This window comes from Neopelma chrysocephalum, unplaced genomic scaffold (genome assembly GCF_003984885.1).
Source record: "Neopelma chrysocephalum unplaced genomic scaffold, ASM398488v2 Primary Assembly neopelma1_100, whole genome shotgun sequence".
NCBI classification, from domain to species: domain Eukaryota; kingdom Metazoa; phylum Chordata; class Aves; order Passeriformes; family Pipridae; genus Neopelma; species Neopelma chrysocephalum.
The window spans coordinates 2,679,883-2,692,833 of NW_020897763.1; the positions used below are offsets into that span (position 1 = coordinate 2,679,883).

Genomic DNA, 12,951 nt, shown 5'->3' on the forward strand with positions numbered 1-12,951 from the left:
CTCTCCTGAAGGGAGGGGGGTGTTATTTTGAGCAGTTGATGCCATCTGCTGAGCCCTGGGTTTGTTTTAAGTAGGCTGGGCTGGTGTTGGCCAAAATCCAGGGACAAGGTCTGCAGCTCCTGGGAGCAACATATTGTTTTGGAGTGGTTACAGAGCAGGGGTTGCTCAGTGTTGGCTTGAAAATAGCAAGTGGTGATGGACCTTTCCAAGGCACCAGGAAAAAAATGTCATGGACCTGGTGTGGCTGTTCCATCACTTCCCTCTGGGTGTGATTCAACATCCAGCAGTGCCTGGAAGAATTTCCTGGGCTGTACTAGACAGAAACACAGCTCTGTGCTTCTTCTCTCTGAGTTTTGGGATGATAGTTGTGACTTCTCATCTCTGCACCACTGGAAACCTGTGGTAGCTCTTGGGCAGAGTCTGTCAGGTGTTAAGGGTTGAGTGTCCTGGGAATTCCAACACCAGTGAGTGGAAGGAAGCAAAGAATATAATGTTTTACACCTTGAAAATGTGATTTTTAGCTTCCCTGAAAGTGCAATAACCAGCTGCTCTAATTCTTTAGTACTTTCTGTCCCAAAATACCAAATTACTGTCAGACTGGGTTTAGGACTTTGTGTAAACCTGGACATGCAGAGATGTTCCCCTTTGCAGGAGTCAGGACATGTGTTATTCTGTTGCTCCTGAAGTTTTTCCTGTTGGCTTTAGTTTGGAACATCTGGGTCTAAAGGAAGGAACCTCTGAAGGGGGGAAAAATGGTTTTTGGAACAGAAGCTTCTGCTCTGGGTGTTCAGAGCAGCTCTCAGGAGTCGTTGGTGCCACACTGGTGAACCCCAAGGGTGTTTCTTGCTCTTCCTTTGTGCAGATATCATCATCCCTGAGAACGGGGAGCCCGTCAGCTCCAAGGACATCAAGTGTTGCATTAAACAGATCCAGGAACTGATTATTTCTCGGTTAAACCAAGCAGTTGCCAACAAGTTAATCAGCTCAGTGGACTATCTGAGGGAGAGCTTCGTGGGGACTCTGGAGAGGTGCCTCAAGAGCCTGGAGGAGTCCTGGGAGGTGTCGGTACATCCTGCGAGGAGCTTGGAGAAGCCCAAGGATGGTTCTGTGCACATCACAAGCAATTATCTCAAACAGGTACAAGGGGCTGGAGTGGCTCTTTGGAGTGGCTCATTGGCTTTCCCCTGACCCAGGGAGGGTGGTGGGAGGTGGAGATGCCCAGGGAAATCAGAGCTCTGGAATATGTGGGGTTTGGGGTCATTAAGAGAGGTGCTAAAACTGGGGAACAGTCACTTGAGGGCCTAACACCTGATTTTCCTAAATCTGTATATAATAACAAGATTACAGCCTAGAAACACCTCTGAGCTCAGTGCAATAAATGAATTAACCAAGTGATTCATGGGTTATACCACAGAGCACCAATCTTTCTCATTTTCAGAGGGTCCAGCAAACGTTATGGCTTGCAAAGTTCCCCAGACTTACATCTTTTCCTGCTTTCCAGATCCTAAATGCAGCTTATCACGTCGAGGTCACTTTTCACTCTGGCTCAACAGTGACCAGGATGCTGTGGGAACAGATCAAACAGGTATGGGCACCTTCAGCAGTTATTCCTGAGGATTTCCACCCCTGGAAGTGTCCAAGGCCAGGTTGGAGAGGGCCTGGAGCAACCTGGGCTAGTGGAAGGTGTCCCTGGGGGTGGTACAAGATGGGCTTTAAGGTCCCTTCCGACCCAAACCAGTCTGAGATTCCATGATTTTAATGTTTAATGTCAAGCAAAGACCTCCTGAGTGTTTTCTTGAGCAAAGGAATGAAGGGCCCTTTGAAACTCGTGACTGTTTGGAGCAATGTTGTTTATTTGGGTTTGTGGGTTTCTTGCGGGTTTTTGTTTGCTTGTTTTGCTGTGTATCTTGATTTAGGTCAATTCACTCTTCTCCCCCCAGAGCAGACCAGATTTGCTCTGGTTTTTATGTTAAATTTCTGTCTGTTAAACCATTGATGGTGGTGAAATCCCTGCTCTGAGCTGCTGCTGACCTTTATTGCCTTCTCCCTCTCGAGATTCCTTGGCTGGGTGAGGGGAACACCACTCTGCCCCAAAGAGGTACAGTGCAGACTGTCACAAACCTTCAGTTCCTCCTCCAGCCTGGCAGAGGGATCCAGCCTGGCTGTGCAGCCCCTGGATTTCTGTGGCCTCTAATAAAGGGTGGGGCAGGGCAGTTGAATCACCCAGGAATTACAGGAAGTGCATTCCAGCCCCTGGGATTTCCATACCCTGGCAGTGTGTGCCCAGCAAAAAGAAGCTGCACTGTAGATTTTGCCACTTTGGGAGCCTCTCTCTCCCTGATTTTCTGGGCTCCTGCTTATGCTGCCAGTTCCCTCAGCCCAGAAGTCGTGTGGTTTTCCAGCTGGTGGCTGTTGGAGCTGTTCCTGGTCACATGGGAAGGGATGGTTGGATTGTAGGAATGAACTGAGCAGCTGCTCGGGCAAATCAGACCTCTTATTTAGTGGGATCAATATTGGGATCAGTGCCTCTGGGTTAGAATCATGGAATCCTGGAATGGTTTGGGTTGGGAGGGACATTAAAGATCACCCAGTGCCACCCCTTTCCACGGGCAGGGACACCTTCCACCAGCCCAGGTTGCTCCAAGTTTATCCAGCCTGGCCTTGGACACTTCCAGGGATTCAGGGGCAGCCACAGCTTCTCTGGGCAACCTGTGCCAGGGCCTCCCCACCCTCTGAGTACATAATTAGCAGTTACTCCAAGGTGATTGTTTAGCCCAGCTCTGTGTGCAGGCGACCGTGTCATTACGAGGTGTCTGAGCAAACCCACTGACCCTGGACTTCTTCTGTGCCAGTGCCTGAGTGTTGTGTCCCGTTTTCCCAGATAATCCAGCGGATCACATGGGTCAGCCCCCCTGCCATCACCAGTGACTGGAAGAGGAAGGTGGCCCAGGATGCCATCGAGAGCCTCAGCGCTTCCAAGCTGGCCAAGAGCATCTGCAGCCAGTTCAGGACCAGGCTCAACAGCTCCCACGAGGCTTTTGCAGCTTCCCTGCGGCAGGTGAGTGTGGGCAGCTGGTTCAGGAGGGTTTCTTTGGGGCTGTGCCACTGAGGGGAAGGAATTTGGGTTGCAGGAACAGCTGCAAGAGCAGCTGGTGCAGTTAATGCAACCGTTTCCTGGGGAGAGGTGGCAGAGCCGAGTCAAGAGCTCTGATACAAGGTCTTATTTTTAAACCAGACATTCAGGGCCTCTCCACCTTGTTGCACTCTGGCTCCAGAGCAGCAGCAGGGTGACAGGGTGTGGGTGGTGTCTCTCCTGCAGTTGGAGGATGGCCACTCTGGCAGGCTGGAGAGGACAGAGGACCTGTGGCTGAAGGTGCGGAAGGATCACGCGCCCCGGCTCGCCCGGCTCTCCCTGGAGAGCAGATCCCTGCAGGATGTGCTACTGCATGGTGAGCACCTGCCTGCTGTTCCTGCTGTTCCCTGGGTTCCCACCCTCCCCTTCCTCCTGAGGCACTGGGAAGGACTGGGAGGGCTGTTTTACTCTTTGCTCCGTGAGCCTCCCGCTGACACAGCCCCAGTTCCTTGGATGCTGCTGCTGTCCCGGGAAAGGCTCTGGGCTGCCAGGCTGGGAATGTGCAGGAGAAATCATAGAATCAGCTGGGTTGGAAGGGACCTCCGAGATCATCAAGTCCAACCCTTGATCCAACCCCACTGTGGTTCCCAGCCCATGGCACTGATGCCACATCCAGTCTCTTCTTAAAAACCTCCAGGGATGGAGAATCCACCACTTCCCTGGGCAGCCCATTCCAATGGCTGATCACCCTCTCTGGAAAGAAATTCTTTCTAATGTCCAACCTAAACCTCCCCTGGCACAGCTGAAGACCCCGAGCCCTCTTGTCTTGCTGAGAGTTGTCTGGGAAAAGAGACCAACCCCCCCCTGGCTCCCCCCTCCTGTCAGGGAGTTGCAGAGAGTGAGGAGGTCTCCCCTGAGCCTCCTCTTCTCCAGCTCCCAGCTCCCTCAGCCTCTCTTCATAGGACTTGTGCTTGAGTCCCTTCCCCAGCCTCGTTGCTCTCCTCTGGACCTGCTCCAGCACCTCAATATCCTTCCTGAGCTGAGGGGCCCAGAACTGGACACAGCACTCCAGGGGTGGCCTCACCAGCACTGAGAACAGGGATGCTGTGGTTTAATGTCTGCCTCTGTGTGTTTGTAGTGTCTGAGTGTGTTTGGCTGTTGTTCCTTGCAGGCAAACCCAAGCTGGGCCGGGAGCTGGGCCGTGGGCAGTATGGAGTGGTTTACCTGTGTGACAGCTGGGGGGGGCACTTCCCCTGCGCCCTCAAATCCGTGGTTCCTCCAGATGAGAAGCACTGGAATGACCTTGCACTCGAGTTTCACTATATGAGGTGTGTATCCTGAGGGCTTTTCTCCTTCTCCTTGATTTCACAGTCGTTTAGGTTGGAAAAGGCTCCGAGGTTGAGTCCGGCCTGTGCCAATCCCCACCTTGGCACCCAGAGCAGAGCCCTGAGTGCCACGTCCAGCTCTGCTGCAGATGTTTGAATGGCATAGGCAGGGCCTGATTTCCTCCAGTTTTATTCTGGAGCCAGTGACTTGACCCCATGGAATGCCAAACTGCCATTCCTGACCTCGCCAGGGCACCTTGCCAGTGTCACAGGCACAGAGTGGTGGGCAAACATCCTCCTCCCTGCCTCCAGCTCATTCCCTGGTGTCTGTGCTCTTCAAACTCCTGCTGTTTTGCAGGAGTAAATTAGAATTAATAGACTATTATAGCAAACAGTTCTTCTCCCCTGATTTTTGGTGTTGAATCATCCCTCTTTTCCCAACCTGTCTGAATCCACAAAGGAAAATGATGGCTCTGCAGTGCAGAAAGCAGCTTGTTTTCAGTAAACAGCTGCAGGCAGGTGCTTCAGCACAGACAGCTTTAAATAATACAGGATTTTGTTTGGAACTATAACCTTTAATAGAGCTTTTTTGAGTTTAATTGGCTCAGGCAGCTGGATATTCTCGTGGTGCTCTGAACTGTGAATTTTTCTTGCACAGGACCTTATTGCTGTGCATGTTCCCTTTAGCAGGAGGGGCTTGACCTGGGCTGGAGGGGATAAAAAATGACCAGTTTTCTGTGCTGAACCTTCTCCAGGTCCCTGCAGACACATGAGAGGCTCGTGCACCTCCATGGATCTGTGATAGATTATGGCTATGGAGGAGGCTCCAGCATTGCTGTGCTGCTGATCATGGAGAGGCTGCACAGGGACCTCTACACGGGGCTAAAGGTACCAACAACCTGTGTCTGTGTGTTAAAGAGATTTTATACATCCATGCCCCATCCCTGGGAGTGTCCAAGGCCAGGTTGGACAGGGCTTGGAGCAACCTGGGCTCGTGGAAGGTATCCCTACCCATGGCAGGGGGTGGAACTGGATGAGCTTTAAGTTCCCTTTCCACCTAAACCATTCTGGGATTGTCTAATTTAAAAAAATCCACATCTAAATATATATAGATAGATCTGTAAGACAAAGCTGGAATTGCTTAGTTTTGGTCATAAATAAGTAGGAGGAATGAAATGTGTGTGTGTTTGTTCCTCAGGCTGGGCTGGAGTTGGAGACACGGCTGCAGATTGCCCTGGATGTGGTGGAAGGGATCCGGTACCTGCACAGCCAGGGACTGGTGCACAGGGACATCAAACTCAAAAATGTCTTGGTAAGGAGCACTCTGGCAAATCCTGGGGTCTCCCAAGACCTTTGTAGAGGGAGGGAGAAGCTGAAGTGAAGGAATAGATCCTCCCTGAGCTGGGGTGGTGGTGTCAGCCACAACTGGCCTGGCAGTGGAGGTTTCCCCTCCCTCCTCTTCTGGCCCAAGGCCTGGGGCAAAGGGAGCAGTGGAATGGCTTCTCTGGAGTGTAGGCAAGTGGGATTTCCAGTTCCTGGTCCTCTTAAATGCCAGCCACACCCTTGGTGTAGGAGACAGGTGGAGGCACGTCCTGGTACTGAGCTCAGCAAGGTGAGTGTCCAGGAGCAGCCAGGGAATCAGAGCAGCTCATTAACAAGTGCCCAACCCTCCCAGTGTAAACAGTTCAGAGCCCTGGCACTAAAAGGCAGCCCTGGCACTGAGCAGTGTGGTTTTCAGCTGCCTCTCTGGGGATTCTTCTGCAGCTTGACAAGAAGAATCGAGCCAAAATCACTGACCTGGGGTTCTGCAAACCAGAGGCCATGATGTCTGGCAGCATCGTGGGCACACCCATCCACATGGCTCCTGAGCTCTTCACAGGTATGTTCCTCCCCTCAGCCCACTGCTGGCCTGCTCTTACCTGGAATTTTGAAGGCCATGATGAGGGAAAAGTGATAAAAAGACAAACCCCAGATGACCTACTTCCAGTGTATTTTTTAAGTGTCAGTCTTGAAAGAGAACTGGGGGATTGATAAGCTTTGCTGAAGTGGTTCATACTTCTGCAGCTGGGAAGTGAAATTATTAGTTATTAGGAAGCTGGAAGTACTTGGCTTTCACAGGCAGATCCTTCAGGAAGGATCTCCTGTAAGGAATTTCCAAGCTGTTTTGTCCTGTGGAGTGTTTGAATTCACTCTGAGGGTTTCCCTGAGTCTTCCAGTAGCACTTAGAGGTTCATATCTCACTCACCAGAATCCCTGTGGTCTGTCAGAGCTGCCCCTGCTTGGCTAAGATTGAAATCAAACTGAGTCAGCCCTATTTGTGTTTAATTTGGAGGATGTTATTCTTATTAACAGGGAAATTCCCCTGGCCACAGGCTGGACCTTGAGTTTAGATGTGAGCACTGGCTTAGCCCTGGGGCACCTGGGGTGCTCAATTTTGGCTAATTTAGAGGGTGAACCTCCTCTAAGTGATTAATTTTTAAATTGCCCAATTCCTGGGCTGAGAGGCTGATGTTTGGCTCTGACATCCTGGGCCAGGCAGAGCTGAGCCTGATGTTGGTGTTTAACTCTCAAATCCATCTGAGCACCTGCACTGGTCCCTGACCCTCAGTTTGGGAGCTGCAGGTACAGATTAAGTGTAAAAACCTGAAAACTGGAAAATCTTAACTTTTATCCTTTACCTGACGTGTTCCTTCACACAACTCTTGCCTTCTGGCCATGAAGCTGTGGTTTGAATTTGAAGGAGTTGAACACTAAATGAGCTCTCAGCCTGCTCAGTGTCCAGTGGTGAGGGTGATGTTTGTCCTGCTGACCAGATGTGCTTTTGTCCCAGGGAAATACGACAACTCCGTGGATGTTTATGCCTTTGGAATTCTCTTCTGGTACATCTGCTCGGGCCATGTGAAGTTACCAGAGGCTTTTGAGAGATGTGCAAGCAAAGATCACCTGTGGAACAACGTTAGGAGAGGTAACAGAGCCTTGGTTGGACTCGGGTACTTTGTTGGAATAAAATTTGGGGGGATGAGGAAATGCATTTTTATTTTCTCGTAACTCAGAGGTAGAAGTACAAGTTCACAGGATCACTGAGGTTGGAAAAGATTCCTCCAGGACTGAGTCCACTTTGAGCCTCATCCCCACCTTGTCCCCCAGCCCAGAGCACTGAGGGCCATGGCCAGTCCTTCCTTGGACACCTCCAGGGGTGGGGACTCCAAACCTCCCTGGGCAGCCCCTTCCAGTGTCTGACCACCCTTTCCAGGGGGAAATTCCTCCTGATGTCCAACCTGACCCTCCCCTGGCACAGCTTGAGGCCGTTCCCTCTCCTCCTGTCCCTTGTTCCCTGGGAGCAGAGCCCAACCCTCCCCGGCTCCCCCCTCCTGTCAGGGGGTTGCAGAGCCAGAAGGTCCCCCCTGAGCCTCCTTTTCTCCAGGCTGAGCCCCCTCAGCTCCCTCAGGAGTTCTCCAGCCCCTTCCCCAGCTCCCTTCCCTTCCCTGGACACGCTCCAGCCCCTCAATGTCCTTCCTGAACTGAGTGACCAGAAGCAGACACAGGATTTGAGGTTCCAGCAGCACCAGCACAGGGGGACAATCCCTGCCCTGCTCCTGCTGGACACTCTTCCTGATCCATTCCTGATCCAGGCCAGGATGTTTTTCCATTGCTTTGGGACACTCTAAAGAGTAACATTTACTAGTTCACCTTAGACAAGTTCTACTGAAAGTTGAACTAAAATGAGCAGGATAAAAAAAGGGGCTTTTGGCTGAGCAGCTCTTCTCCAGCAGCACAGGAGCTGTGCCTGCCCACCCTGAAACCACAGAGCAGCACAACCCTTGTGATGTAACCCAGCCCCAAGAGCCAGCCAGGCCTGATCCCCTGAGGAATGTTTAATCCCTTGCAGTTCCTGGAGGTTTCTGTGCATCCAAATGCTCCATGTGCAGCCTTGCTGGGTGTGGAGAGAAACACTGGGACAGGTGTTCCCCAAAACACAAACTCACTCCTGTGCCTGGTTGGATTCAGTGAGTGCTGGGTTTTGTTGGCAGCTCAATCCTTTGTGCTGTGTCCTGGGATCAGGATGTTTTATCCTTTGTCCCTCAGTTCCCCTGTCCATGTAAACTCTCCCCTCCTCATGTGAAAAAGATTAACTCAGATGAGTGAGTCTCACATTGGGCCAGGAGGCTGCACTTGCTGCTCGTTCCCACGTTGAACTGGCTCCCAAAAGGCACTGGAATGTGCAGGTGGGTGGGGGGGACCTGTTTCCTTAGAATTCCCATTTTGCTCCCAAATAGTTGCAGAGAGGAGGCTCCAGTGGAACTAAATGTGTTGTCAGGCTGGGAGAGCTGGGGGGGCTCAGCCTGCAGAAGAGAAGGCTCCAGGGAGACCCTAAAGCCTAAAAAGGGCTTAAAAAAGGAGGGAGAGGGAATTTTTGTGTGGGCAGAGAGTGACAGGACAAGGGGGGATGGTTTTAAACTGCCAGAGGGCAGGTTAGGTGGGATATTGGGAAGGAATTGTTCCCTGGGAGGGTGGGGAGGCCCTGGCACAGGTTGCCCAGAGAAGCTGTGGCTGCCCCATCCCTGGAAGTGTCCAAGGCCAGGTTGGAGCAACCTGGGCTAGTGGAAAGTGTCCCTGCCCATGGCAGGGGGTGGCATGGGATGAGCTTTACAGTCCCTTCCAACCCAAATTATTGTGGGATTCCATGATTCCCCAGTGATCTCCATCCTTGGAAACTCAACTGTTGTGTGTTGAAAAATCCTTTATTAAATCCTGAAAGGCCTTTAAGATCCTTTCCAACCCAAACCAGGCTGTGATTCCATGCTTCCATATGTTGCCCATCCTCTGGACGTGTCCACGATCTGAGAAGCCTCAGTGATGTCTCGGTGTGACTTTTTTCCTCCTCCTCCGTTTTCCAGGAGTGCGGCCAGAGCGTCTCCCGGTGTTTGATGAGGAATGCTGGCAGCTGATGGAAGCCTGCTGGGATGGGGACTCCTCCCAGCGCCCTCTCCTGGGGATTGTGCAGCCCATGCTGCAGGGGATCATGGACAGGCTCTGCAAGTCCAGCTCTGAGCACCCAAATAAAGGCTTGGATGACTCGACTTGAGGAGGAGGCGCAGCAGGATTTTTGGAATTGCGGGGGAATCCCACTCCAGGAGGCTTCTCCAGGTGGAGCTCCGTGCCCAGCCTGGCTGGGACAGGGACCAGCAGCCAGGAGATTGCTCAGAGAGGTGAGACCTCGGGGCTGTTCCACTGCTGAGGAGCAGCCAAGAGCAATCCCAGCCCACCCCACCGGTGCCAGTTATCCCACTGCAGCTTTTCCCGTGGAATTGTGCGAACAAGGCAGAGAAAAAAACCCACGCCCTTGAACTAAAAGGGATTTATTTTTTTCCTTGTTTTTTTTTTCTTGCCAATCCCACACCACCAACCCAGCCAAGCAAAGCATTGTGTGTGTGTGTGTTTGTCTGTGTGCCCACGCCAGGCTTTACTCAGTGAAGGAAAAGCTCTTCCCAGGAACTGCGGGGGCCACACGGATCCATCCTGGTTCTCTCGTCGATGGCACTAATTCCAGAGTGGTTGGAGAGGAAGGAGAAAGCAAAAAAAAACCACAAAAAAACTCTAGGCTAGAAGTGTTTAGAAGCATCTGTAGGAGTTTCTGCAACACTTGAGATGTTTACATTGACAGGAGCAAAGCTTCCATGTTTTACTGGGGGGGATTTGCAACCCCCTCCACACCTTTATAAGCTATTTATCCTTTATGTGCCCTTCACCTCTTACTCCTGTTAGAAGACAAAAAAACAAACAAAAAAAAGCTCTTTTTTTCTGGTCATTTTGCTTCCTGATAGTTCTTTGAATGCCTGAAGGAAACCTACCCTTTCCTTCCCAGTCTGAGACTGCTCAGAGGTTCCACCTGGTAGTGCTGCACCAAAGTCATTCCATGCCCATGGGGAAAGTGCCAAGTCATTTTAATTAAAAACAGGGGGGAGGGAGGGTGTTTAATTAGCAGTAAAAGTAATGACGGTTTTAAACTGTGCCAACTCTGCCAGGCACCTTTTTAAAAACTAAAGTTTCTTCAGCTTTTTTTTTTTTAAACCCTGGGTGTGGTTGGAGCAAAAGAAAACAAAAACAAGTCCTTCCTTCTCCAGGAGCTGGGCTTTCCCTCTGGGGCTCCAGTTTGGCTGGGAAGACTAAAAAAACTGAGGGATGGGGGGCCCTGTGCCTTTCCCAAGAGGCTGCTCCCAAAAAAACCCCCCATCCTTGGGCGTTTCTGGGGCAGAGTGGGAGCTGGAGCAGGGGATGCACCTCAGTCACTACGGGAGCAAACGGAGAGTTGGCAACTCCTCCCTGGGGCTGCTGGTCCTGCAGTGGCTCCCTTTTCCCAGGAAAGCCTGGGAATGTGGAACTGCTGCACCTTGCTGCTGGAATTTCTTGGCTCAAACAGCAGCGAAATTCCAGCTGCTGCCCTGCCCGGGGTACAGCCTGGAAAAAGGGAAGGGATCCGGAGCCTGCAGCGCTGCTTTAGGTCAACCCTTCCCTTCTCTGTGCAATAAATGGATTAATTTGCTTTTTATAGAGAAAAAAAAGACTTTTTTTCCCCCTTTTTTTTCCCTTTTTTTTTTTTTTTTACTTATCTGCACCTTGTGGGCATTTTGTGGGCCGTGCTGGCATTCCCAGGTTGGTTTTGTGTGGAGACAAGCTGCGTGCTGGAATTCCAGGAGGGAGGTTCTGTGCCAGATCCACAGGCTGTGCTCCATTCCCAGAGTGGTTTTGGATGGATCCAACCTCTGCTGGCATTCCCAAGGTGGTTCTTAATGGATCCAGAGTCTGTGCTGGTTCTGTGCAAATCCAACCTCTGCTGGCATTCCCAAGGTGGTTCTTACTGGATCCAGAGTTTGTGCTGAAATTCCAGGGGCGTTCTGTGCAAATCCAACCTCTGCTGGAATTCCGTAGTAGTTCTATATGGATCCCACCTCTGTGCTGGAATTCCAGGATGGTTCCGTGCAGATCCATGGTCTGTGCTCCATTCCCAGAGTGGTTTTGTATGGATCCAACCTCTGCTGGAATTCCAGGGCGGTTCTCTGCAGATCCGTGGTCTGTGCTGGAATTCCAGGGTGGTTTTGTAAGGATCCAACCTCTCTGCTGGAATTCCAGGGTGGTTCTGTGCAGATCCATGGTCTGTGCTGGAATTCCAGGGTGGTTCTATGTGGATCCAACCTCTCTGCTGGAATTCCAAGGTGGTTCTGTGCCAGATCCATGTCTGTGCTGGAATTCCAGGGTGGTTCTGTGCAGATCCATGGTCTGTGCTCCATTCCCAGAGTGGATTTGTATGGATCCAACCTCTCTGCTGGAATTCCAAGGTGGTTCTGTGCAGATCCAGCTGCTCCAGCTGGCAGTGCCAAGCACTACACTACTTTTCCAAAGGAGAATCCCTGTTTCCCAGGGCACTCCCAGGCCCCCACTAACAGTATTAACCCTGGGCCTGGGGCTCTTAAACCTGATTTAAACCCGGGAGGGTCGAGCTCAGTCCTTGCAAGGATTGGAGGGTGTTTGTGTAAATAATAAAAGTATGAATAAAACTGAAATCTCTGTATTTGCAATTCCAGAAATGTCTTGTAGAGCTTTTCCTGACACTTCCCTGATGCCTTTTTATGGTTGGTTGTAGCTTCCTTGATCTCTTTTTTTCCAGTTTTGGGGGTTTTTGGGGTGTGGGATGTTTTACCTTAAAGGAGAGACACAAAGAGCTGGGGTTTATTTTATTTTATTTTATTTATTATTTTTCCTAAAGCAGACATTCCTTCCCTGTCTGCACTTCCCATCCCTGGAAGTGTCCAAGGCCAGGTTGGACAGGGCTTGGAGCAACCTGGGCTGGTGGAAGGTGTCCCTGCCCATAGCAGGGGGTGGGACTGGATCAGCTGTGAGGTCCCTTCTCACCCAAACCATTCCAGCATTCCATGATTTATCTGCTCTAAACTCCCACAGGTCTTAAAAATTTTTTTTCTTACTTTATTTTTTATTTTATATAATTTTTTATTTTTTAGTAATTTTTTGGGTTTATTTTAACTTTTTATTTTATCATTTTTACTTTATCGGTTCTTTAAAAAGAATTGTATTTTTTAATTTTAAATTTAATGTTAGTTAATTTTGAAAATTGTACTTTTTACATTTTTATTATTATATTTTTGGTTTAGTTTGTTTGATATATTTATATTTATATTTGTTATATTGTATATATATTTGTTTTATATACTTCTAGTTTATTTAGGTTTAGTTTGTTTCATATATTTTTAGTTTAGTTTATTTTGGTTTAGTCTGTTTTATATATTTTTATTTTAGTTTATTTTGGTTTTATTTTTTATTTCAGTTTATTTTGGTTTAGTTTCTTTTATATATTTTTATTTTAGTTTATTTTGGTTTAGTCTGTTTTATATATTTTTATTTTAGTTTATTTTGGTTTTATTTTTTATTTCAGTTTATTTTGGTCTAGTTTGTTTTATATATTTTTATTTGATTTTGTTTTAGTTTAGTTTATATATTTTAGTTTAGTTTATATTATTTTATTTTACATATTTTTAG

General features: G+C 49.5%; 2 protein-coding genes across 6 annotated transcripts in view; both read left to right on the top strand.

The window, feature by feature from the left end:
• Nucleotides 1-10,207, top strand: part of DSTYK (dual serine/threonine and tyrosine protein kinase) — a 36,263-nt gene extending 26,056 nt beyond the window's left edge. Inside the window, exons 4-13 of the mRNA XM_027695042.1 lie at nt 863-1,137; nt 1,502-1,585; nt 2,882-3,058; nt 3,320-3,449; nt 4,245-4,401; nt 5,154-5,286; nt 5,597-5,710; nt 6,163-6,277; nt 7,229-7,363; nt 9,297-10,207. Of these exons, the coding sequence (XP_027550843.1) occupies nt 863-1,137; nt 1,502-1,585; nt 2,882-3,058; nt 3,320-3,449; nt 4,245-4,401; nt 5,154-5,286; nt 5,597-5,710; nt 6,163-6,277; nt 7,229-7,363; nt 9,297-9,484 (1,508 nt within the window). The 3' untranslated portion in view covers nt 9,485-10,207. The remainder of the gene's footprint in view (nt 1-862; nt 1,138-1,501; nt 1,586-2,881; nt 3,059-3,319; nt 3,450-4,244; nt 4,402-5,153; nt 5,287-5,596; nt 5,711-6,162; nt 6,278-7,228; nt 7,364-9,296) is intronic.
• A 350-nt stretch (nt 10,208-10,557) lies between these two features.
• LOC113973226 lies at nt 10,558-11,975 on the top strand. Of its 5 annotated transcripts, none has more exons than XM_027695060.1 (3): nt 10,558-11,112; nt 11,383-11,627; nt 11,668-11,975. In XM_027695060.1, exons 1-3 carry the CDS (start codon nt 10,582-10,584, stop codon nt 11,879-11,881), a joined length of 990 nt encoding a protein of 329 aa, XP_027550861.1. In that variant the 5' UTR covers nt 10,558-10,581; the 3' UTR covers nt 11,882-11,975. The 5 variants fall into 5 exon arrangements, with proteins under 5 accessions (XP_027550861.1, XP_027550859.1, XP_027550858.1 ...); XM_027695058.1 differs by having other exon boundaries at nt 11,383-11,444; nt 11,526-11,975; XM_027695057.1 differs by having other exon boundaries at nt 11,383-11,431; nt 11,471-11,975.
• Nucleotides 11,976-12,951: the final 976 nt, after the last annotated feature.